Source organism: Peromyscus maniculatus, chromosome 1 (assembly GCF_049852395.1).
Source record: "Peromyscus maniculatus bairdii isolate BWxNUB_F1_BW_parent chromosome 1, HU_Pman_BW_mat_3.1, whole genome shotgun sequence".
Classification (NCBI taxonomy): domain Eukaryota; kingdom Metazoa; phylum Chordata; class Mammalia; order Rodentia; family Cricetidae; genus Peromyscus; species Peromyscus maniculatus.
The window spans coordinates 34,398,907-34,425,123 of NC_134852.1; the positions used below are offsets into that span (position 1 = coordinate 34,398,907).

The window sequence follows — 26,217 nt, forward strand, 5'->3', positions numbered from 1 at the left end:
AGCCCCACCTGGCAGAAGCTACCTGCTTATCTCAGTTCAGTCAGGCGACCCAGTCCCTTTAAACACATGGAACAGAACAGTAACATAGTAGCAGTCAGAACATAGACCAAGATAGGGACAAAGACATCATTTTGTGGGCACAACCCACTCAGCAACCCACTCTGCCTCTACAGAGTAACCAGGGGAATCCAATCCCCAGAGAACTGTTTCCTGGGCCCTGGAACATCACCTAGGACCCCAACCTATGATCCACCAGTACCTCACCATAGATCTTATGTGGGCTTCACAGACACATCTCCCACTGCCATAAATGGCCAGAAACAGAAACAATAAACCAAAAATGCTTGCCAGGCAAATCTGATATCACCTGATGTTAGTGCTGGACCTCAGCAGTTTTCTGGAAGTTTGATGTAAGCCTCTGGGATACCATCAGTCTTGTATCTTTCATGTCTGCCAAACCAGTTCCACATGGATGCTGCTGCCAAGTTCTAATGCTAGATCAGCCATTACCTTGCTCCATGGATCACATTGTTCTATAGCCTGAAGAACCTTTGGCCACTGGTTCCTGACGCTGGGATAACACTTTCTAGGTGACAATTTTTTAGAAAGCAACCATGCAATTTACAAAATGGAGCCTCCAGTGGGTGAATTCTTGCCCTCAGGGCAGCTATCCCATTGTCCCAGTGCAGAGCTGTTACTCCCAAAGATGGGAGGAGAAACACAACTGACCCATATCATCATGGCCAAATGAATTAAAGCAAGCGTTTCTTTTCATGTACACAGGCTGCAGCCCCCAAAAGCAAGGTTCAAGATGCCAGCATTGGACCTGAGGAAGACAAGGCTTTTTGAGAGCTTAGGGATAGATAGCATCAAAATAGGGGAAAACAGGCAGGATTACAGGCACAGAACATAACAGGTGGTCATAACAAGGCAATCACAATTGGTGTTCTTAATAAGGTAGTTACATGTGGTCATATAACCTTTTGAAACAAAGGTAGGGTCACAAATGGCTATGAAAAACACTTTGAGGTGGCTGAAGAGATAGCTCATAGGTTAAGATCACTAGCTGCTTTTCTAGAGGTCCTGAGTTCAATTCCCAGCAACCTCGTGGTGGCTCACAACCATCTATGATATATGTAATAAATAAATGAATCTTTAAATAAAACCATTTTGAAACAAATAAATGTTTGCCATTCCTGGAACAGGCAGTACAGAACTACTGGTAATTAAGGTTACAGTTGGGGCATGGCCAAATCCTTGCGAAACAGAGGTTTAATCATAAACAGGAATGAACCTAGTCTGTCTTTACTATAAGTTGGCTTTTAAGCTTAAGATGGAGGCAGGCTGGTTTTTCACACAAATTTGTCCTCAATGCTGCTGATTACTCTAACAATTAGAGCTGCTTTCTTGAACCCACACTGTCTGCAACTTTAAACTCTCTGATGTTCCTTTTTTCTTTCTTTTTTTCCTTTCTCTTTTTTTTCAAAATTGCATCATTCCCCTATCTTCCTGCTCTACTTTTGGGTCCTTGTCCCCATGGACTTGAGTCAGAGCCGTGAGCAGTAACCCTGCCACTGTCCTACTGCTCTCTTGTCATTAAATGTCCTTCACCAAATAAATGGCTCCTTCATTTTTTCTTTATTAATATAATTCTCTCCATTGACTCCTTCAGAATGTCACACCATGTACCCCAATCCCCCTCATTTCCTAATCTTCCTGTGTCTGCCCTCCATCAGTTTCTCCCCCTTTCTCTTCCTGCATATGACTAATCACATCTTTCCAGTTCTTCATCTGTCATCATCTCCTTTGTCAAAATGTCAAGATAAGACACAATCTCCTTCCATAGAAGATGAAGGTTCTCTTCCAAGACACAGACATGGATGCAGGTTGACCCCGGTGTGTAGATGTTAGCTCTCTACATTTATGCTAGTTTGTGGTTTACAACTGAATGATAAGTAACAAAGATGGTAAAATAAGTGTTGGAACATGGGATAAGCTTTAATTTACTTTAAAATTTGTGGTATTGGGATAGAATGAATGCCCTTTGAGAGAGCAGGATGGGTTATTTTTAAGGATGGAGGAGAGTGTTAATTGTTGAACATTCCCTGTGAAGTTGAAGTTGAAATTTAAATGCCATTATCACTGCATTAAGAAATGAGATGTGGATGGATCCCAATTCCTCCGCCCGGATGTTCCCCCCAAACAGTTCGGGCTAAACAACTGTCTCCATTATCCAGAGGGCCTTGCTGTGGCATGGAGGGGCTTGAACCTGCCTGTGCTCAGTGTGCTGGGCTCTGCTGACTCCCCATAGGAGACCTTGATTTGGAGGATGTGGGGATGGGTTGTGGCTTAGAAGGGAGGGCAGGGGTGTGGGAGGAGGAAGGAGGTCGGATCTGTGGGTGCTATGTAGGGTAAGTAGAAAATTTCTTAATAAAAAAATGAAAAAAAAGGAATGAGATGTGAACTGGGAGGTGGTTCATCAGTGAAGAGCACTTGCTGTTCTTGCAGAGGACCTGGGTTCAGTTCCCAGCACCTCCATGGTGGCTCACAGTCATCTACATCTCTAATTTGAGAGCATATACTGTTCTCTTCCACCTTTTGAGCACCAGACATGCATGTAGTAAACATATGTATGTTCAGATGAAATACTCATACACACAAAATCAAAATTAAAAAAGAATAAAATGACAGCGTGAAACTCTACAGCTTCCTAATGTCTATTCTAAGTGAATAGATGTTCACTGAGATGTATAGACTGTGGGTCTTGTCAATTTCTTTGCGTTATGTCTTATAATACAGTTAATTAAATAAAGCAGCAAAAGATGAAATGATATGTTTAAAATGTGGTTCAGGCTTTGCCTTTATGTTGTTTGGTTGAGGAATGTTCCTCACCAGCTTACTTATTTGATCGGTTGATCTTTAGTTGATAGTCATATTTTGGGAGTTGTAGAGAATTTAAAGGGTTGTGAGTGGTGGTAGCAGGTTATTTAGATTGGGTGACATTCATAGCCTCTCTCTCTCTCTCCCTCTGTCTCTTTCTCTCCCTCTCGCTTTCTCTCTCTTCCCCCGCCCCTTGACTTGCATTTCTTTTTTGATACTGATCTATGATCCTTCCCATGTCAAAGCTGGGGCCCAAACTACCTAGAATTCAAACAGGGAACTAAATGGCGAGAGCAATCACATAACAATCCCACTGCTGCACCAGTCCTTTGTCACTGTGGTAAATACCTGCTCAGAAGCCAGTGTGAGGAAGGATTTACTTAGGGTCAGTTTCAAGGCAGGAAGGCAGGGCAGCTGGGCCTCTAGGTTTGCTGTGGGAGCATGTGACAGGTGGGAAGGAGAGAGAGGAGGGTCCTCTCAGGAACCTACATCTTTCTGCCATGTCTGTGAACGTCCTAAAAATACGACTAGTTAGAGATCAAGCATTCAAACACGTGGAGTCCTGGGAGAAATCTCACACTCTAACCATGGCACTCTGTGAATGGATTGTGTCACTGTCATAGAGTGTGTCCTCTGTGGGAGGGTTCGGTCTCCTTTTTAGCTCTGTCAGTCTTAGGCACACTTGATTGCCCCATGTCATGTTATAATGCAGCAGCAAATGCCTCACCAGACACCAGTGCGGTGTTCTTGGAAATAACTGCTTCTAGAAGCACAACTTTAAAATGCCTACTAATTATCACTTCCCAGTCTCTGTCATTCTGCCTTGTTAGAAAACAGAGTAAGACATTCTCAGCATACTGAGGTTGGAGTCTACAGGGGACAGTGATGCTACTAGAAAGAGATGGGTCAGTGGGAAGGTCAGAGGGCTCTACTTCCCGTGAGACAGCCAGGAGGAGGAGGTGATCACCAGTCACACTGATCAGAACCCCAGGGGCTCCAACTGCTCCTCGGCCAGGCTGAAGCCTCTCTCCACATGACTGCTGAGCCTGACCACTACTGTGTCTCTTGTCTCCCTACCACAGAGGTAGCTGGGCCCAGTGGCGGCCCCCTGAGTTAGACGGGCCCAGCAGCGGCAGCTGGCAGAGACATTCAGGCCCAGCGGTGGCCCACAGAGGTAGACAGACACGGTGGCAGAGACAAGCAGATGCAGGTAGGCCCGCGGAGGTGGCCCTCAGAGGTAGACAGGCACGGCAGCAGTGGCTGACAGGAATATACAGGTCGAGCTGCAGCCAGCAGAGACATACAGGCCCGGTGGCGGCCCCCAGAGGCAGACAGACCCTGCGGCAGGTGACAGGGAAATACAGGCCCAGCGGCGAACCTCAGAGATAGGCCCAGGGAAGGAGACAAGCAGACGCAGCTTGGAACAGGGACGCCCCTAACCCCAACACCTGGGGAAGAAGCTATCTCCGTGGGTCAGAACCAGAACGAATCTGAACACTCCGTCTGAGGACAACCCAGGGCCCAGCTGCTGATCCTGTGAAACCCAACAACTTGGAGGTGTTGGTGAGAATACCCTGCTCAGCTGAAACCAATCTGGGAGAGGATTCAGATGCCTACAGTTTAAAGTCTGAAGAAACAAGATCAGCTGAGGAGTTGACAAATGAACAAAACGTGACCTGGGAACACAGAAGAATGCGCTACCCAGCCACCAAACCAGATCGCCAGAATCATAAGTATATAATTCACCGATTGAAATCAGCTACCCCTGAAGAAATAGTCCAATAGCACCAATTTAACCAAGAACCCCCACTAAACCAAGACTAAAAATTAGAACAAGAGAGGCACTCTCAGACACAGACACCACCTGCACTGCACAGAGGAAGAGATGAGTAGACGCCAGTGCAAAAATTCAGGCAACAACATAAAGACCTATATGGCAACATCAGAACCTAGTGATTCTACACCTGCAAGACCTAAACATACCATGACAGAAGAAACAGAAGAAATCAACCCTAAAAATGACTTTAAGTAGATGATAGAGGCCCTTAAAGAAGAAATAAAACATTCCCTCAAAGAGGAAATAAAAACTTTCCTTAAGAGGAAATGAAAAACTACCTTAAAGAGGAAATAAAAACTTTCCTTAAAGAGGAAATAAAAAACTCCCTTAAAGAGGAAATAAAAACTTCCCTTAAAGAGGAAATGAAAAACTCCATTAAAGAGGAAATAAAAAAACTCCCTTAAAGAAATGGAAGAAAAAATGAACAAAAAATGGGAAGAAATCAAATCAAGCCAAGAAAAAGCAATTAAACAGATGAAAGAAACATTCCAAGATCTGAAAAATGAATTTGAGACAATAAAGAAAACACATGCTGAGGGAATACTGGAAATAGAAATCCTGACTAAACGAACAGGAACTACAGAAACAAGCAAAACCAAACGATTGCAAGAGATGGAACAGAGAATCTCTGACACTGAAGACACGATAGAGAAAATAGATTCGTCAGTCAAAGAAAACACTAAAGACAAAAAAGTTGTAACACAAAACATCCAGGAAATTTGGGACACCATGAAAAGACCAAACCTAAGAATAATAGGCATAGAAGAAGGAGAAGAATACCAACTCAAAGGCACAGAAAATATATTCAACAAAATCATAGAAGAAACCTTTCCTAACCTAAAGAAAGAAATACCTAGGAAGATACAAGAAGCTTACAGAACACCGAATGGGCTGGATCCAAAAAAAAAAAAAATCCCCTCGCCACATAATAATCAAAATACTAAACACACAGAACAAAGAAAAAATATTAAGAGCCGCAAAGGAAAAAGACCAAGTAACATATAAAGGCAAACCCATCAGAATAATACCAGACTACTCAATAGAGACTATGAAAGCTAGAAGATCATGGACAATCCTCATGCAGACACTAAGAGACCACGGATGCCAACCCAGACTATTATACCCAGCAAAACTCTCAATCACCATAGGCGGAGTAAACAAAATATTCCAGGATAAAACCAGATTTAATCAATACCTGTCCACAAACCCAGCCCTACAGAAAGCACTAGAAGGGAAAATCCAACCCAAAGAAGCTAAACACATCCATGAAAAATCAAGCAATAGATAATCCCATACCAACAAACACCACAGAAGGACAACACAACACAACCACAAAAAATAACAGGAATTAACAATCACTGGTCATTAATATCCATCAATATCAATGGTCTCAACTCACCTATAAAAAGACACAGGCTAACAGAATGGATAAGAAAACAGGACCCATCCATTTGCTGTATACAATAAACACACCTTAACTCCAAAGACAGACACTACCTCCGAGTAAAGGGCTGGGAAAAGGTTTTCCAAGCAAATGGACCTAAGAAACAAGCTGGTGTAGCTATCCTAATATCTAATAAAATAGACTTCAAACTAAAATCAATCAAAAGAGACCAGGATGGACATTACATATTCATCACGGGAAAAATCCACCAAGATGAAGTCTCGATTCTAAACATTTATGCTCCAAATACAAAAGCACCCACATTTATAAAAGAAACACTACTAAAGTTTAAAACGCACATCAAACCCCACACATTAGTAGTGGGAGATTTTAACACACCACTCTCACCAAAAGATAGATCTACCAGACTGAAATTTAACAAAGAAATAAAGGACGTAACAGATGTTATGACTCAAATGGACCTAATAGATATCTACAGAATATTCCATCCTAACACAAAAGAATATACCTTCTTCTCAGCACTCCATGGAACCTTCTCAAAAATTGACCACATGCTTGGACACAAAACAAATCTCAACAGATACAAAAAAATTGGAATAACCTCCTGTATCTTATCAGACCACCATGCCTTAAAGTTAGACCTCAACAACAACAAAAATTATAGAAAACCCACAAACTCATGGAAACTGAATAATGCCCACCTGAAACATCAATGGGTCAAGGAAGAAATAAAAAAAGAAATTAAAGAGTTCCTAGAATTCAATGAAAATGAAAGTATAACATACCCAAACATATGGGACACTATGAGAGCAGTGCTAAGAGGAAAATTCATAGCTCTAAATGCACACATAAAGAAGATGGAGCAATCCCATACCAATGAATTAACAGCACAACTGAAAGCTCTAGAACAAAAAGAAACAAAGTCACCCAGGAGAAATAGACCCCAGGAAATAATCAAATTGAGGGCTGAAATCAACGAAATAGAAAACAAGAGAACAATACAAAAAATCAATGAAACAAAGAGTTGGTTCTTTGAACAAATCAACAAGATAGACAAACCCCTAGCCAAATTAACCAAAAGGCAAAGAGAGAGCACCCAAATTAACAAAATCAGAAATGAAAAGGGAGACGTAACAACAGACAACGACAAAATCCAGAGAATCATCAGATCATACTTCAAAAACCTGTACTCCACAAAAATGGAAAACCAGGAAGAAATGGACAATTTTCTGGATAAATACCACATACCAAAATTAAATCAAGACCAGATAAACCATTTAAATAGACCAATAACCCCTAAAGAAATAGAAACAGTCATCAAAAGTCTCCCAACCAAAAAAAGCCCAGAACCAGATGGTTTCAGTGCAGAATTCTACCAGACTTTCAAAGAAGAATTAATACCAATCCTCTTCAAAGTGTTCCACACAATAGAAACAGAAGGAACACTACCAAACTCTTTTTATGAGGCTACAATTACCCTGATACCCAAACCACACAAAGATGCAACAAAGAAAGAGAACTACAGACCAATCTCCCTCATGAACATTGATGCAAAAATACTCAACAAAATATTGGCAAACCGAATCCAAGAATACATCAAAACAATCATCCATCACGACCAAGTAGGATTCATCCCAGGGATGCAAGGATGGTTCAACATACGAAAATCATTCAATGTAATACTCCATATAAACAAACTGAAAGAAAAAAAAACACATGATCATCTCCTTAGATGCTGAAAAAGCCTTTGACAAAATCCAACACCCCTTCATGATAAAGGTCTTAGAATGATCAGGAATACAAGGAACATTTCTAAACATAATAAAAGCAATTTATAGCAAGCCAACAGCAAACATCAAATTAAATGGAGAGAAACTCAAAGCGATACCACTAAATTCAGGAACAAGACAAGGCTGTTCACTCCCTCCATATTTATTCAATATAGTACTAGAAGTCTAGCTAGAGCAATAAGACAACAAAAGGAGATCAAAGGGATACAAATTGGCAAGGAAGAAGTCAAACTTTCACTATTTGCAGATGATATGATAGTATACATAAGTGACCCCCAAAACTCTACCAGGGAACTCCTACAGCTGATAAACTCCTTCAGTAAAGTGGCAGGATACAAGATCAACTCCAAAAAATCAGTAGCCCTCCTATACACAAATGATAAAAGGGCTGAGAAAGAAGTCAGAGAAACATCACCCTTTACAATAGCCACAAATAATATAAAATACCTTGGGATAACACTAATTAAACAAGTGAAGTACCTTTTTGATAAGAACTTTAAATCTCTAAAGAAAGAAATTGAAGAAGATATCAGAAAATGGAAGGATCTCCCATGCTCATGGATAGGTAGGATTAACATAGTAAAAATGGCAATCTTACCAAAAGCAATCTACAGATTCAATGCAATCCCCATCAAAATCCCAACACAATTCTTCACAGACTTCGAAAGAAAAATACTCAACTTCATATGGAAAAACAAAAGACCCAGCATAGCTAAAAGAATCCTATACGATAAAGCAACCCTTGGAGGCATCACCATCCCTGACCTCAAACTCTACTATAGAGCTATAGTAATAAAAACAGCTTGGTACTGCTATAAAAACTGACATACGGACCAATGGAAGCGAATTGAAGACCCTGACATTAATCCATGCACATATGAACAACTGATTTTTGACAAAGGAGCCAAAACTATACAATGGAACAAAGAAAGTATCTTCAACAAATGGTGCTGGCATAACTGGATGTCAATATGTAAAAGATTACAAATAGATCCATATCTGTCACCATGCACAAAACTCAAGTCCAAGTGGATCAAAGACCTAAACATAAATCCAGTTATACTAAACTTAATAGAAAAGAAAATAGGAAGCACTCTTGAACGCATTGGCACCGGAGACCATTTCCTAAATAAAACACCAACAGCACAGACCCTGAGCACAACCATTAATAAATGGGACATCTCGAAACTGAGAAGCTTTTGCAGGGCAAAAGACACAGTCAATAAGACAAAAAGACAGCCAACAGATTGGGAAAAGATCTTCACCAACCCCAATCTGACAGAGGATTGATCTCCACAATATATAAAGAACTCAAGAAACTAGACATCAAAGTACTGAACAGTCCAATTAAAAAATGGGCTAAAGAGCTAAACAGAGAATTCACAAAACAAGAAATACAAATGGCTGAAAGACATTTAAAGAAATGCTCAACATCCTTAATCATCAAAGAAATGCAAATCAAGATACCACCTTTCACCTGTTAGAATGGCTACGATCAAAAACATCAATGACAACCAATGTTGGAGAGGATGTGGAGCAAAGGGAACACTCCTCCACTATTGGTGGGAATGTAAACTTGTACAACCACTGTGGAAATCAGCATGGCGGTTTCTCAGAAAATTAGGAATCGAACTACCTCAAGACCCAGCCATCCCACTCTTGGGCATATACCCAAGGAATGCTGATTCATACCATAAAGATACATGCTCAGCTATGTTCATAGCAGCACTATTTGTAATAGCCAGAACCTGAAAACAACCTAGATGCCCATCAACGGAAGAATGGATGGAAAAAATGTGGTACATATACACAATGGAGTACTACTCAGCAGAGAAAAACAATGAAAGCATGAAATTTGCAGGCAAATGGATGGAACTAGAAAAAATCATCCTGAGTGAGGTAACCCAAACCCAGAAAGACAGTTATGGTATGTACTCACTCATAGGTGGATTCTAGATATAAAATAAAAAACAATCAGACCACATCCATAGAACCATAGAGGCTATATACATAGCATGGAGGTCCCTAGGACGACTGTGGCATATAATAAATTTCAGTTTTACTCAATTATTAAAAAAAATAGCCAAATGAATGGAAACACATGAACTATGAACCAAAGGCTGAGGGGCCCCCAGATGGATCAGGCCCTCTGAATAGGTGAGACAGTTGATTGGCTTGATCAGTTTGGGAGGCAACTAGCCAGTGGGACCAAGTCCTGTGCTCATTGCATGAGTTGGCTGTTTGAAACCTGGAGCTTATGCAGGGACACTTGGCTCAGTCTGGGAGGAAGGGACTGGACCTGCCTGGACTGAGTCTACCAAGTTGATCGCAGTCCTCAGGGGAGGACTTGTCCTGGAGGAGGTGGGAATGGAGGGTGGGCTGGGGGTAAGGGGAGGGGGTAGGAGGGGGGGAGAATAGGGGAACCCATGGCTGATATGTAGAACTGAATGGTATTGTAAAATATATATATATATATATATATATATATATATATATATGGAATATACAATGAATAAAAAAGAAATATCCCTTCACATATACAGCACACACACAAATCCATTCCCAAATCAATAAACAGACAAAACTGAGCTGAGAAATGTACACTCACCCCAAGAAATCAAGATGCGTTACTCCCAATGTTCCTTTGTCCTGTGTATCTGTTTCAAGTCCTTGACAACATCTGTGGAACAGGGAGTGAGAAGGTCATTGGCAGCCCAAATAGGAAGCATGGTTGCTCACACTACTGGACAATGATGAAATAGGAGGTGGGAATAGCTGAAGTTACATAACTGGGTGGAAAGACAGGCTCAGCATAAAAGTCCTGCTGGAGTGTGCAGTGGAGTGGATGGTGGTCAGACCAGGACCATGGAGGCCAGTGTCCTGCTCTTTCTCACTATCATTGTGGGCTTCTTACTGCTTCTGGTCAGGAGACACCCAAAAGCCCATGGCCACCTACCACCAGGACCACGTCCCCTGCCCCTCTTGGGAAACCTTCTACAGTTGGACAGAAGAGGCCTCCTCAACTCCTTCATGCTGGTGAGACATACACAGTGTCTGTGCCCTATGGGTTTAGCCCTGTGTTTGCTCCTGGAGATCACTCAGCAGGACGAGAAAGGGATTCCATCCAAGCTCTAGCCTCAGGTGGGAAGGGGGCTAAGGGAAAGTTGAAAGGCTGATTGGTGATGGATGGTGCCCAGATCCACAGGCATGTCCTCTCAATGTTGAAATCATGTGGGGGACTGTGTTTGGACTGTGAAAGATGACAGGGGTGTCCAGGTGTGTGTCAAGGTTTTACAATTTTTCTCTTTGGTGCTTCTTTGTTCCAGAAGAGAAAGAAAGATGCCAGAGACATTAACAGATAAGGTTTGCTTCTGCCAGCACAAGGGATTAGCCTGCCTTGTTCAGGAGCAAAGAGGAGGAGAGGCAGGTCAGGAGGTGGGGTAGGTAGGGAGTGCTTAGCAGTTATGAACACCATGGACCATCCAAGCAGCTGACCATGGCACCATCATACCAGTCTTCACAGGGGAGATTTCATGTTCAATTACCATTTTTTTTTGTTAATAATCAATTAGCATTCTTGGCCCCACTCCATTTAGAGAGCCGATATAGCGGCAACAATCCCAACCTCCTGCTACCCCTTGATTGTTAACAGATCACCCATCTGTACCATTGGTGTAGTCATTTATTTTTATCTAGCTTTTGAGACAAGGTCATCCTACTTTTCCCAGGTTAACCTCAAACTCATGATCCTCTTTCAAGTTTCATATAACATCTTTAATCTGATCTGTGTATTGATAGTTCATTGTTGCTTAAGTTTCTAAGTTGTGACCCGTCCTAAAAAACATAAGTATATCAATATCAAATTTGTCTAGAGGTTTTACTTAGCATTGTCCCCTAAACTACACTGGACACTGACCGTTTTCATAGCCTTTCATTTCTATTAGCTGCATTGCAGTCTAGAGTGAAATAAAGGTTGTGAGAGGATGAGGTGGGTTATGTGAAAACACTGCACCATTCTCTCCAAGGGCTTTCAGCACTTGAGGGTTGTGACATTCCTGGGATCAATTCCCTGAAGATGCCCAGATGGTTGCATTGTCAGGTATTTTCCAAATGTGTATGCTGTAGTCATGACTCACATTCAGGTCCACCACCAGATGACTATCACTTTTCCTTTCCATGTAACTCAGTGGGTGAATCAGGACCATCCTCTGGATGTTGTCAGAAGGCACTGGACAGGTTGTCACTGGGTCACAGGAAGAATGGTCCAGCTGGCCAGACTGAAGGTGTGGGCATGGAGCTACATGGATAGCTGAATCCATATCTATATCTATTTCTTTGATACAGAATTGTATGAAGCTGAGGCTAGCTTCCAAATGGATGTCTATCCAAGGATGACTTGGTATTCCCTGGCCTCTGCCTCCACATTGCTTGATTATAAACTTGTGTTGCCCTTCCTCCCTACACTACAGTACTGTTGTACTGATCAGGAAGCCCAACCAATCAATGCAGACCCTGACTATGTTTGGAATTAAGCCTTCTATCTTAGGTTCCTAGAAGGGAAAGAGTGGTCATATGAGAGGTTCCTATCTTCCATTCTGTATGTGTTTTCATAGTGTAACATCATCATCTGCACTGACTAACAACAACCGTGGTCCCCTTTTGTTTGGCAGTTTCGAGAAAAATATGGAGATGTGTTCACAGTGCACCTGGGACCGAGGCCTGTGGTCATGTTGTGTGGGACAGAGGCCATAAGGGAGGCTCTGGTGGACCAAGCTGAGGCTTTCTCTGGCCGGGGCACAGTTGCTGTGGTTGAGCCAATTGTACAGGGATATGGTAAGACATGGGACAGGATGGCGTAGAGGATATGGTCCAGGAAGGTGGAGCCAGAGCTGTGTTGAAAGACTCAGGTTCCCAGACCTTTCAGTGTAACCTACCCCTACTTTTTAAGGTGTGATCTTTGCCAATGGGGAATGCTGGAAAGTCCTTAGGCGATTCTCTGTGGCCACCATGAAGGACTTTGGGATGGGGAAGCGGAGTGTGGAGGAGCGGATAAAGGAGGAGGCACGATGTCTGGTGGAGGAGCTGCAGAAATTCCAGGGTGAGTCTCTGAGAATGGGCATAAAGGAAGATGGTGATACAGGGATCTGAGTGCACAACCAAAGAAAGAGAAACAGACATATAGGGGTAGATAAAAAGGCAGACAAACTGACAGACCAACACATACACACACAAACACACACACACAAACACACACACACACACACACACACACACACACACACACACAGTATGGGGAGGATGAGATATGGACAGAGGTGGAAAGAGAGAAAAAATGCAAGAGCAGGGAAGAAACATGAGGTATATTGTGTCCAAAATAACTCAGAAACATGTACTGATAAAAGCCGCAGTTTCTTCAGAAAATCAGTCTGTGAATTTACTTTGTTTGCCTGTTGGGTATGACTGGTGCACTTGTCCTCTCAGAATTCAGAAAGTGAGGCAAGATGCTCAGGAGTTCAAGGCTGGTCCCATCTATATTTCGAGGCTCTCTTTTTGATAGGATTGTGGCTGAGTGAAGGTTGCTTCCAGCACCACATACATGGGGCACGGTCCTACACGTTTATAATCCCAGCACTCTAGGGCTGGAGGCAGGAGGCTGAGATTTCCAAGGTCATCTTCTGCTACATATGGAGTTCAAAGCCACTTTAGGTTAATGTTTGTTGTTGCCCCACAGCATGTTCTTATCAAAGACAAACACAGACCCTAGGTAACTGAGAGGGAAGGGGGCAGGAGGAACTGCAGACATGTTCTAAGCAGGGAACTGTGTTTTCTTCCTTGTACTTGTGCTGGTGAGCAGCAGTGAGCACAGAGGCTGATGGGAGTTTGACTCTGGGTGAACTCAGAGGCACTTCTGGGGACTTGAGGGGTCTTTACATCAAGGGCGTATTGGTGACATGACTGTTGTTTGCACCTCCATTTCTGTACACGGGACATTTGCCGTCTCTATTCACCTTTCTCAGGAGATCTGGAGAAAGCAGTCAGAGATGGAGGGACCCAAAGGAAAAGAAGTGAGCTCTAAGGCTGAGAGTGAAGGTGATGAGCCCCAGGGAAGGATCTATACCAGGCTCCAGGCAACTTCAGACTCAAATGGAAATCTACAGTGTCAGCACACTGGACTTTTTTGATCTGAGGAGGCAAGGGAAAAAGACACTCACACACCTTCTTGATGGTTTCCTTTCCTCTTCCTCTTCTCGTCCTCCTCCTCCTCTTCATCCTCCTCCTCCTTCTTCTGCTCTCCTCCTTCTCTTTCTCCTCCTTTTCCTCCTCCTTCTGCTCCTCCTCCTTCTTCTTTTTGCCTCTACAACTTATATTCCCCAACAAAGTCTTTTAAGCCATACAGGCTTCACAATGTGGTTACATTCAAATTTTCAAGTGAATGATTATAATGGATATAGGTAAAAACATATTTTCAACTAACTCCCTTACATGATTAAAAACAGAGTCACCCTAATAACTCACATACATTATAACATCTAAGCAACTTGTTAAGACTAATAGAATATGAGAAAACAAGGACCATTTCATCTCTTCCAACTCTTTTGTTGGAAGGCTGCATATTGCTTTTACAAAAAAAAAGAATCAACCACTTTATTATCTATCTTGAAAGGTAATCTTATAAGGAATTTTAAAGAAGTCGTAAACCCAAACTTTTATACATAAAAACCAGTCAGTCAGCTGATCTCTGAATCCTCAGAGTACATTCTGATTTATCAAAAATATCTAATATCAGAAAATTAAGGTCAGGAGTGGGTGAAAGGAATTAATCATCACCTTTGATCACCAACCAGACCTAGCATGGAAAGTACCTCAGCTAACAACAGTCAGGCTGCTCTGTATTTTTGACCCTATCCTAATGAATCTATAACTCAAATGTGTGTCCTTGTGAACTTCAGATTGTTTTCTGCGGTTCTTTGTCTTAAAGCTATTCTCGGAGCATATGGTCTAACCAAAATTATTTTGAAGCTTTGTTTGAACTAATGGTGCAATCAGAAATCTGTGACAGCATCTTTCAGCATTAAGAGAATTAGAGCCTGCCTGGACCGGGGGACTCAATCGTTTCCCTTAATCATTATCCTGAACTGTGATCTAAAGCAGCTCCTCGGGTGAAACTGATAGGCATTAGCTGTAAAACTCATAGGCCCTAACTGTGTAACATTTCCTTGTATTTATTTTTATTCATCAAAACTCTGTATAAACTATCATTATTATCATCAACTTGGCAGTACAATTTAGGTAGGAATCATTTTCATGACAATCCACAGATAAAAATGCCCATGAGAAAGGTTCCCATGAAATAAACATACCACATCACAGGCAGAGATGTCCCCCCCCCCCCCCCCCCCGATCCATTAACACCATGTGAGATCCCAGAGGAAGATGGCCATAGAAACATGTAAAGGCAGAGCAGAATCAAAAGACATTCTGGGGTACTGGGTCTTATGGCCTTGCCAAACTGAGATTGACCAATCAGAGAGTTTCCTCCTGGTGGGCTGACACCTTGGACTCCAAGTGTCACCTGTTGCTCCTCTGACACAGCCACCAGCAGATGTACATGGGATCAGAGGCCACAGACAAGCCAGCCTCGGGGTGAGGGGCAATGGTAGCCCAATGGTAGCCCTCTAACCACCAGGGTCCATGACTGAACCTGACATAGGAAGGTGGCAGGGAGCAGGTGCTGATGGCTTCAGGAAAACCACAGAGCCCAGAAGTGAGAGAAGGGATGGCAGATTGGCATGCAGAGTGCAGGGCCTGTAAATTCACACAGGCATTCCCTGAATCCTTCTCTGCACCATTCCAGCCAGTGGGAGTTAGCTATCAGCTCAGAGTCAGAATGTTGTCCTGGGAGGAGGTGTACATTGGAGGCTGAATATATACACTCTTCTCTCCACCCTAGTATCCTAGTCCCAACCTTAGTTAGCTGAGTTGCCTTAGTGAAGGTAGACTCCCTTTTTGTGTATATGAATAGTATCCCATTTTCTGTGCAGTACTGAGGGAAGTTGAATAAAAGGATGCATTCAATTCTAAGTGAAGGGCCTAGACTCATATGTGCATCATATGCAAATATGGTGGCCACTGTTGTTGTACTTTGCTTAGTGAGTGGTGGGGACAGCCTCACAGGATGGGGATGAAGCCAAATGTTCTATGGTTCTTTATTCCCTGCCTCTTGTCCTGCATCCTTCTCCTTCAGGAGCCCCCATGGACCCCACCTTCCTCTTCCAGAGCATCACAGCCAACATCATCTGCTCCATTGTCTTTGGAGAGCGCTTTGACTACAAAGACCGCCAGTTCCTACACCTCCTGGACCTGATCTATCAGACCTTCTTGCTCTACAGCTCATTCTCCAGCCAGGTCAGTGGTGGGAAGAGAAGAGTATCCAGGGCAAAGGAAAGAAGACACTGCTCTGTGGGTGAAGAAGGGAGTGTCTTCCGGCTGGAAGAAAAGCAGAGACAACATGGAGAGGCGAGGAGTTTGAGAGCAGGACAAAGAGAAGGATGGGGAGCAGGGCAGAGACCTGAATGTAGAAATACAGAGCCATACACACATGCAGAAAATGGTGATGTTGGTGATGCAACTGTAGCTCAGAGGGCAGAGGACTTGGTTTTCATGCCTGGGGCCCAGGCTGTATATCCTGGGTGTCGTGGTACAGAACTCATGCAATTCCTGCACGTGAAGATGGGGGGGGCGGGGATGAGAAATTCAGGGTGATCTTTAGCTGCATATTGAGTTTAAGGCCAGTCTGGTGTGCATGAGACCTTGTGTCCATAAAGACAAACTCCCAGATTAAAACAAACAATGATAATTCAGCACAGGGTATTGGGAGAGAGAGCAGAGGAGAGGAAAAGGGAGACAGAGAGAAGGGAAAGGTTTATTACAGCCTAGGAGAACCTGCTCCAAGGCTGGACACAGTGTTTGCAAGGAATCCATGGAGGTGTGAAGTGATCATTTTTTTTAATCTGAGGGATTTTTAAGGATTGGCGGAAAAACTGACACACATGTTAAAGGTTACTTTCTTTTTCTCTCATATTTTAGCTTTCCTTTTTTGTTACAGATAGCTATATATACCAACATAAATCCTTCAGGCAAAATAAAAGGTACATTTGAAGGTCACATTTCACTTGATAAGAAACAGATTCCTCCCTACAACAACACACTTGTAATAAATGTTAGCTTTCTAATTGGTGTGGTTGTAATCTGCAGCTGCAGTGTAAAGAAAGAACTGGTCATTGTTATCTAGTTAGAGAGATAGACTTATCAAAGATTTTAGAACAGTTATAAACCTAAACTATTGAGGAGTCTAAGAAAAATAAGAAATCATCAACTATCCCATATTTCTGAGTGTAATGAACATTTTTTTTATTCTGAAGAGGGCGCTAGATATTGTTAGAGATGGTTGTGAGCCACCATGTGGTTGCTGGGAATTGAACTCAGGACCTCTGGAAGAGCAGTCAGTGCTCTTAACCGCTGAGCCATCTCTCCAGTCCTAAACATTTTAAACTAACATTTTGTGATTGAGAGGAACATCAGGCTTTCGTGAATTCTTTGAACTAAATGCTTTTGTTGGAACTCAGGTTTTCCTCGAATCTCCTAATATAATCCTACTTGATATTTTCCAAGTCACAGTGACATTAAATGCATTTTAATTCTCAAAATATATTTTTTTCTGTCCTGCTTATAACTTTAGATCATAAAAAAGGAAACTTGTAACTCTTTTTCACCTGTGCAATTTTAGGACTCAACATAAAAACAGTTAGTTAGCTGAACTTTTGAGTTTTCAGGTGTATGCCTGTATCATACAACTGAGGTTAGGAATTTGTACAGAGAGTTAATCACTGGCCTATGTTATCAGCCAGACTTAGCAAGAGAGACTGGCATAGTAATTAGGTTGCTATGTACCTGTAACCTTGGTTCAACAAATCAGACAGCTGCTATTTTGTCCTTGAGAATTAGACTGCTTTCCCTGGGAAATGTTTATCTTAAAACCCATTAGCAAGGCACCTGGTCTAATTTGAAGTTACTTTGAAGCCTAAAACCAGCTGATAGTATACAGCTGTCTTAGTAACTAGAAATACAACAGTTTTCCTTTGTTAGCCTGAGCTATGACATAAAATAGATCCTAAGTATATGACAGTCCTCATGGAACAGTAGACCTAGTTATGAAAAATATCCTAGTATTATTTCTATTCACCAAAATTATACAGCTCAAGAAGAAATCTTCTTCCTGGCAATCCACAGATATAAATGTGCCCAGTAGGGGCAATATATTCATGAGATGAGCATATTACAATATAGGCAGTGGATGACTCACAGCACCATATACACAGCAGCAGCAAGCATGCAGGGACACAACAGAAGCAAAATACATTATGGAGTCTGTTTTCTTTCAAGCCTTGCTTGAGTGAGACAATCCCATCAGAGAATTGAACTTCTGATGGGCTGACATCTTGATTATTAATTGCCATCTGCTATTGCTCTGACATATCTATAGACTACCAGCAAAGGTTAGAGACAGATTTAAAGTTCAAAAGGATACACATATGAGGTGTGTGTGTGTGTGTGTGTGTGTGTGTGTGTGTGTGTGTGTGTGTGTGTTTTGCATGTTTCCTCATGGAAACTGGGGACCTAGAAGTATGTTGGTTTGAATAAGATTGGCCCACATAGACTAGTGTCTTTGCATGCTTGAGTGTCAGTTGAAGAGCTGTTTGGAAGGATTAGGATCTGGGTCCTTGTTGGAGGAAATGTGTTGCTTGAGGTGAACTTTGAGGTTTCCAAATCCTATCCAAGACCCAGTGTTCCCTCTAGTTCTGCTTGTCTGCCTGTATATCATGATGTCACCTCTCAGGCACATGCCAGTCTGCCTGTATATCATGATGTCAGCTCTCAGGCACATGCCAGTCTGCCTGTATATCATGATGTCAGCTCTCAGGTACATGCCAGTCTGCCTGTATATCATGATGTCAGCTCTCAGGCACATGCCTGTCTGCATGCTGCCATGTTTGCTGCCATGATGATAATGGACTAACCTTCTGAAATGGTAGACAAGCCCTCAAAAATACCTTTTTTTTTGTAAGAAATACCTTGGTTGTGATGTCTCTTCATAGCAATAGAAGAGTGACTAAGTTAGAGCACTATTTCCTGAGTCCTGCTAGCTCCAGGTGACCTCCTGGGTCCTTCTTTCTTGCAGGTGTTTGAGCTCTTCTCTGGCTTCCTGAAGTACTTTCCTGGTGTCCACAAGCAAATCTTCAAAAACGTGCAGGAAATCCTCGACTACATTGGTCAGAGTGTGGAGAAGCACAGGGCAAACTTGGACCCCAGCAATCCAAGAGACTTCATTGATACCTACCTTCTACGGATGGAGAAGGTAAGTCCTGCATGAATGAGAGAAGTAATGGATGAGAGTGAAGGCTGGGGATGTGAGCAGAGGAAAGGGGGGGCAGAGAATGGAGGAGAGATAGGAAATGGAGTGGAGAAGATGCAGAAGAATCTAGAAATTGAAGACTAGAGAAGGGGAGGAGAAAATGAAATAGGGAGAAAGAAGGCTGTGGAAGAAACACAGAGCAAGGAACAAAAAGAAGAAAAGACCTCAGAGGAAGAGAGAGCCAGGGAGACAAAACTTGATAAACTACCAGATAGCAAAGTCGAGAGAGAAGGAGACAGAACAAACAGAGCAAGTGACATTATAGAGGAATGAAAACTGTCATGTGGTCCACATAGTGTGAGACAGAAGGACAGTTTCCAGGATGTGTGAGCATCTCCCTGTAAGGACCCAGTCACCCCTGACCCTCCCTTCTCTCTCCCTTCTGGAACCAGGAGAAGTCGAACCAGCATACGGAGTTCCATCTCCAGAACCTCATGATCTCCGTGGTGTCTCTCTTCTTTGCTGGCACCGAGACCAGCAGCACCACGCTCCGCTATGGCTTCCTGCTCATGCTCAAATACCCCCATGTTGCAGGTGTGCCACAGGCTGCCAGTTGGGAGATCTTCTAGCACTCTTTTGGCTGTGGAGATTTGTGTGGATGAGAGATACAGGGGACTCTTACATCAGGAGCTCTGAAGGCTTTGATCTACTTCTAAACTAGGGCACTGTTGTGGGTGAATGAACACTCAGCTGGCCCATTTTCTGCTATCATTTAAGGGCTTTTCCATCCATCCATCCATCCATCCACCCATCCAACTATCTATCCATCCACCCATCCTTCCTTCCTCCTTCCCTTTTGTCTTTACTTCCATCCATTCACTCATCTTCCTGTCCACCCACCTCTTCACCCATCTATCTATTATCCACCCATCCATTTATCCTTTTTTTATCCATCCAGCTGCATACCTATTCATGACTGTCACTGAGTCATTCATTTATTCATATACAAATCTTTTCATTCCTTAAACCTTCCAACTGGCCTTTCCTCCATGTATCTTTTTAATGTCTCATTCATTTATCTGTTATTTAATTATCATTCAATACACCTACTTATGGTGATATATTGTGTACTCTAATAAACTTATCTGGGGATCACAGGACAGAGCCAGCCATTAGATTAGACATAGAGGCTAGACAGTGTTGGCACACACACTTAATCCTATCACTTGGGAGGCAGAGATCTGTCTGGATCTCTGTGGGATCAAGGCCACACAGGGAGAAGAGTCAGGCAGTGGTGGCACACACCTTTAATCCCAGCACTTGAGATCTCATGCCTTTGCTTGGAAAGCACACAGGCCTTTAATCCCAGGAAGTGACATGGCTGGGTGGAGAATGGTACATAAGGGATGAGGAGACAGGAACTAAGCAGCAGTTCAACTGAGACCCTCAGGGATAAGGACTCAGGCTTTCAGTCTGAGGATTTGTCAAAACAGGATCAGCTGAGGAGTTGACAAGGTGAGGTTGACTGTGGCTTGTTTTGTTTCTATGATCTTTCAGCTTTCATCCCAATATCTGGTTCTGTTTTTTTTATTTTAATTAATAAGACCATTTAGCAATTCATGTTAGACCTACATGTTTATTCCTATATTTACTCATTCATTTATTCATTTACTCACTCACATATTCCTTTGTTGAATCTACATTTGCTTGATTATTGTCTGGTTGTATGCATTGATTTATTTATGTAAGTACCATTTATTGATTCATTAATTGTTTAATATAACCAGTAAAAGAAGAATGCATATATCCAGGTTTTAGTTTGTTCATTTCATTTGCTCAGCAGCCTTTACTTCTATTAACTGACTTATTCATTGCTTTGTTGACTTTCATACTCACATTCTAAAAATAAAAAAGTGATTTTCTCTTACTGTGAGTATGCATGAAGCAGCTCATGTGCAGAGGTGGAAGGACAATTCTACATAGCTGGGCCTCTCCTACACCTTCACATGGGTTCTGTATATCAAAGTCAGTCTGTCAGGATGCAAGTCAAGTGCACTTACTGGTTGAGCCATTTTATCTGCCAATGTGTTCACTCATGTATTCATATTTTGTATTCAATTATACATAGATTAATTTACTTCCTTTTATATCTGAGGATATAGCTGCAGATTCTTAGCCTGGATTTTTAAATTTATTTTACTAATGTACATTGTTGTTTTCCTGCATATATGTCTGTGCGATGGTGTTGGATTCCCTGGACCTGAAGTCACAGACAACCTGTGGGTGCTAGTAATTGAACCTGGAACCTCTGCAAGAGTAGTAGTCAGTACTATTAACCACTGAGTCATTTCTCCAGCCCACTGGATTTTTAAACATAAATTCCATTCAAAGATGTCTGTCTGCCTGTCACTCTTGGTGTGTTTGTATATTTGTGTGTGTGTATGTATGATTGATATACAGAAGTACAAATTATAACATTATGTTTCAAATGGAGAAAATTCTTACCATCTCCTTCTCCAGTCATCACTCCAGATGGATAGATTAAAAAATATCCCTTTGCTGTAGGTTTTCAGTTTTCTATTTACAAGCAAGGTTGGAGCTTTTGAGAGAGACTCTACTATAGATCTAAGTGTGGCTGCAGAGACAGGTACCTGAGAGAAGCACAGATGTGCATGCCCAAGAGTTCACTGTGTCTTTCTCAGCAGAGTCTACTTGCTCTGCATTTTTCCTAGGCTATTAGCTGGCAGAAAAGAGGGTCACTGTACATTGCCTCCATGAAAGGAGGGAGGGCACTGTCTGTTGTCTCCCTTTTCTGTGCAGAGAAAGTCCAAAAGGAGATCGATCAGGTGATTGGCTCACACCGCCTACCAACCCTTGATGACCGCACCAAAATGCCTTACACTGAGGCTGTCATCCATGAGATTCAGAGATTTTCAGATATCACCCCGATTGGTGTACCACACAAAGTCACCAAAGACACTTTGTTCCAAGGGTACCTGCTCCCCAAGGTGAGACCAGCGGCTATTCCACATCTCTACTCCATGTCCATCCTCCACTCTCCTCATCACCAACCTCAGCCTGTTTGTGGTTTCCTATATTTTGTGTTTCTTAGGGACTGACTGTTTGCAGGTGGGAGTCAGGGTATGCTAATATCTTTGCGTCTCATAATGTCTCCTAGAATACTGAAGTGTACCCCATCCTGAGTGCAGCTCTCCATGACCCACAGTACTTTGAACAACCAGACACCTTCAACCCTGACCACTTCCTGGATGCCAATGGGGCACTGAAGAAAAATGAAGCTTTTATGCCCTTCTCTATAGGTGAGAACCACTTGTGCGTCTTTTCCCAGACACTAGAGGGCAGGCTCATCCTCCAGGATACAGACAGGTCTAGGTCCCTGATTACTGATTTATTCCAGCTGCTTTGCCTGCACCATTTCATTCACCCTGGCTACAGTTCCATAAGAGGACTCTTGAACTAAAGGAACATTCTGGCCATCAGGACTTTGGGGAATTATTTAAAAGCCTCTAATCCTGAGCAAATGCATTTTCTTAAGAAACAACAGCAAGAACAACTGACGTCTTCTATGAACACTGCCATGAATAAACTGTGTAGGGTCTTGATGGCCAAGGAAGCATTGAGTTTAGCTGTGAGCACTGGGGAGATGGGGCATGTCTTGATATGCTTGTCTATGTGTGCAGTAAATACTCTTGCTTGGTAAATTGTAAGAGAAATCTAAATTACTACAGCAAAAAAAAAAAAAAATCCTATCCATGATGGATAATATCCTGAACCAGAGAAAGTTCAGGGTTACAGCACTCTTAAGTGTCAGCCCAGGTTGTCTATAGACAATGGGAAGCTCTTCATGGACACACAGCTTGAATGTTGCCAGCTCTGCTTTTGCCTTACTTGGCTATGCTGGGGTAGTTGGCAGGCTGGGGTTGGTCAACTGCTATGAGAGACTGAGACTTCTTCATTGGAAGATACAATCTCAAGTTGTTAATTAGTTTGGTTGCCTATTGTGTTTGGTTGGTTTGTTACATACAGAAGCTGCCTCCAGCCAAATTTAATTCAGTTTTATGGACTCTACAGGATGTAAACATGGAAAATTTGTGTTCAGGTTTTTGTCTTTTGGAGAAAGGAGCATTCTAGAAACAATTCCTTAGCCTTTTGTTGTGCCTTCCACCATGTCCTCATGATAGGAATGGAACCCAGGGCTGTGTCTGTGTTAAACATATTGTTTTCAAAAAAGCCCCTACCTCTAGCCTCTTGGTGCATTCTAGAAGATGTTCTCCTGCTATTCCTCCTCTCTGTTTTCATTCTCTCACTGAGGGATTTCAGACAAATGTTTTTCACTGAGCCATGTCTCAGCTAAAAATTGTCTAGTGTTGAATGTCCAAGTGATGTTGGTTAGGAAGTTTAGAAAAAGCAAGCCAAAGAGAATAGATAATAAGACATATAGTGATGGTCCGTACAGACACAGGTTCAGGGAGCCTGCTCTGGGATGCAAGTAAGCAAGCAAGCTAGAGAGTGAGCAAACAAGCAAGCCAAAAGGATATTAGAACCAAAGAGACATGAATGGTGTCTGAATCTCCTGCTCCAGACATGGGGACATTGTGTGAGAGTGAGATCAACCTTTAAAAGCTGCTCTGGAAAAATCTGGGTCATAAAATGAGTTCTAGGAGAACTGTCTCAGAGAGATAGATACTCCATGAATTTCTAAGCTCATGTTACTTAAGTTCAGGAAAAGGGACACTCAAGGGGATAGAGTGCTTTCCCTAGACACCCCTACACAGGCACGTTTTCCCAACAACTGGAGGGCACAGAGTTTTCTGGGAAATCCCTCCTCCACCTGGAGGCCTGAGGTGGTCAGGTGCAGATTAAGAATCTCTGAGGTACAGGGCAGGAGGTGGAGCCTCTGCCTGGGCTTTCAGGGTCCCATAGCTATGTGGTACTCCATGACCACGTGACAAATCAACAAGGCTCCTTATGTCTCTGAGAATCCTGTGGGTGCCATAGGCCCTTTTCATGTGCCCCTGCCCATTCTCAACTGTGTGAACAACTGTGTTCAGGAACTTGTTGAAGTTCCATTGATCACAAGCAGGAAAAACAAAGGAGTCAGAGAGAAAGAAAGAAAGGTGTAGGAGAGGATGAGTGACAGAGGGGACAGAGAAAGGGGAGAGACAGAGAGGCCATGGACTGTAGTCTATCAACTTCCTGCTTCAGTCAATGTACTCAGGAGCCAAGTGCTGTACTTTCAGGCATGTGCCTTCATGTCTGGCTCATATAGGACCCTTAATACCATCCAGTTGTTATCTAAGGGTCTTTGTAAACAGTACCATCACCCTCAGGGCAGTGCTATGCGATGGGTACCAATCCCTCACATGAGAAAGGAGGGAATACTAAAGATGTTGCATTAATCATATGTACACATACACACTTTTTTTCTAATCTAAGTGCATTTGTACAGTTCTGGAACAAAGGACTCTGATAATCCATTCTTACAGTTCTGGAACAAAGGACTCTGATAATCCAACAAAAGCTGGAAATCTGTCAGAAGTGGCCATAAGACACCCACCAACAGTCTGTCCTGAATTTTATGATTAATTTATTGTGTATATGTTTGCATGCATATACATGTGTCCTATGGTGTGTGTGTGTGTGTGTGTGTGTGTGTGTGTGTGTGTGTGTGTGTGTGTGTGTTTATGTCAAAGGACAGACTTTGGGTGTTGGTTCTCTCTTTCCAGCATGTGGGTTTAGGAGATTGAACTCATGTCTTCAGAGCTGATAGCAGGCTTCTTTCTGTGCTAAGAAGTTGCACCAATTCTTTAAGGTTTTGGGAATCTCTTAGCATTTTTAAATTGCAGGTTGAGGGTCAAACTCATTTTTATTCTTTGCAATGGGTCTAGTTGTCTGGGTGCAAGGATGAGAAAGTTTGAAGGTTGTATACTGTCCTGGCATTCACATGGCTCATCCTCTGTGCCCACAGGAAAGCGCATTTGTCTTGGTGAAGGCATTGCCCGCAGTGAGTTGTTCCTTTTCTTCACTACCATTCTCCAGAACTTCTCTGTGTCCAGTCCCGTGGCTCCTGAGGACATTGACATCAGTCCCAAGGAGACTGGCTTCGGCAAAGTGCCCCCAATATACCAGATCTGCTTCTTGGCCCGCTAAATGGGCTGAGGTGGCCAGGTGTCCTCACTCCTGTTGAGAATGGCCTCATCTTTCTGCCTCTGAGAGACCTGCTGGAGTCCAGGCCCTGGGTCACTGCTCACTTCCTTCCTCCTTCCTGCACCTTCAGCAAAGCTGGAGGTGTGTTTTTCTGCCCTGTGATTGGCACTGGAGTAATCAATCAGGTGCCTTTCTTGATATGTGAACAGAGAGACTTCAGGAAGCCACATCTCATAGTGAATCACTCCCAACAGCCACAGTCTCCATGGTCTACGGTGATGGCCTCTGTATATGGTCTGAATTCTGTCTCTATAGACTTGCCTAATATGTATGGTTCGTGTAAACAAAATCACATAGTGTGTGATCTTTGGTGTCTGGTGTCTTTTACTTCACACAATATTATCTACGTTCCTGTGCTTTGCAGGTCACAGTCACAAACCTTCATGGACTTTTCTCATGATCTTTTCAGCCAAAAGCATAACTACCTTCTTTCCTGTGTTCTGCCAGCAGAAGGTGTGGTCCTGATTTTGGGTGGGTCTTCCTGGTACTAAGAATTTGATAAGAAATCTCTCAGAGCATGCCCAGCAGCTTGGGTTTTAGTTGATGCCAGATGCAGTCAAGTAAACACTCAAGAGCAGCCAGCACAAGCCCCAGTCCACTGACCACCTGGTGACTTTTACATTCCACGTCTTGGTTGTCTGGTAACTACAATTCTTCTCAGAAG

At 42.7% G+C, this 26,217-nt stretch overlaps 1 protein-coding gene and 1 long non-coding RNA gene across 3 annotated transcripts in view; one reads left to right on the top strand and one right to left on the bottom strand.

Annotated features, from left to right (window-relative positions):
- LOC121827916 (uncharacterized) overlaps positions 1–10,636 on the bottom strand; it is an 84,059-nt gene extending 73,423 nt beyond the window's left edge. The window contains exon 1 of one of the 2 annotated variants that reach the window (XR_013052164.1): positions 10,521–10,629. This is a non-coding gene — a long non-coding RNA (uncharacterized LOC121827916). Of the gene's footprint in view, positions 1–10,520 lie in introns of both variants that reach the window. The other variant, XR_013052163.1, reaches the window with a different exon arrangement.
- Positions 10,637–10,700: 64 nt separating this feature from the next.
- LOC143273891 (cytochrome P450 2B1-like) lies at positions 10,701–25,857 on the top strand. Its single transcript, XM_076574413.1, has 9 exons — positions 10,701–10,948; positions 12,583–12,745; positions 12,861–13,010; positions 16,158–16,318; positions 19,152–19,328; positions 19,778–19,919; positions 22,146–22,333; positions 22,504–22,645; positions 25,315–25,857. Exons 1-9 carry the CDS (start codon positions 10,778–10,780, stop codon positions 25,494–25,496), a joined length of 1,476 nt encoding a protein of 491 aa, XP_076430528.1. The 5' UTR covers positions 10,701–10,777; the 3' UTR covers positions 25,497–25,857.
- Positions 25,858–26,217: the final 360 nt, after the last annotated feature.

What these genes read in the sequence shown, in the direction of transcription:
- LOC143273891 (XM_076574413.1), top strand. Translation starts at nt 10,778, where the DNA reads ATGGAGGCCAGTGTCCTGCTCTTTCTCACTATCATTGTGGGCTTCTTA. An exon ending in GCCAATTGTACAGGGATATG is followed by an intron (nt 12,746 to 12,860) that starts GTAAGACATGGG and finishes CTACTTTTTAAG; the next exon opens with GTGTGATCTTTGCCAATGGG. An exon ending in TTTTATGCCCTTCTCTATAG is followed by an intron (nt 22,646 to 25,314) that starts GTGAGAACCACT and finishes CTGTGCCCACAG; the next exon opens with GAAAGCGCATTTGTCTTGGT.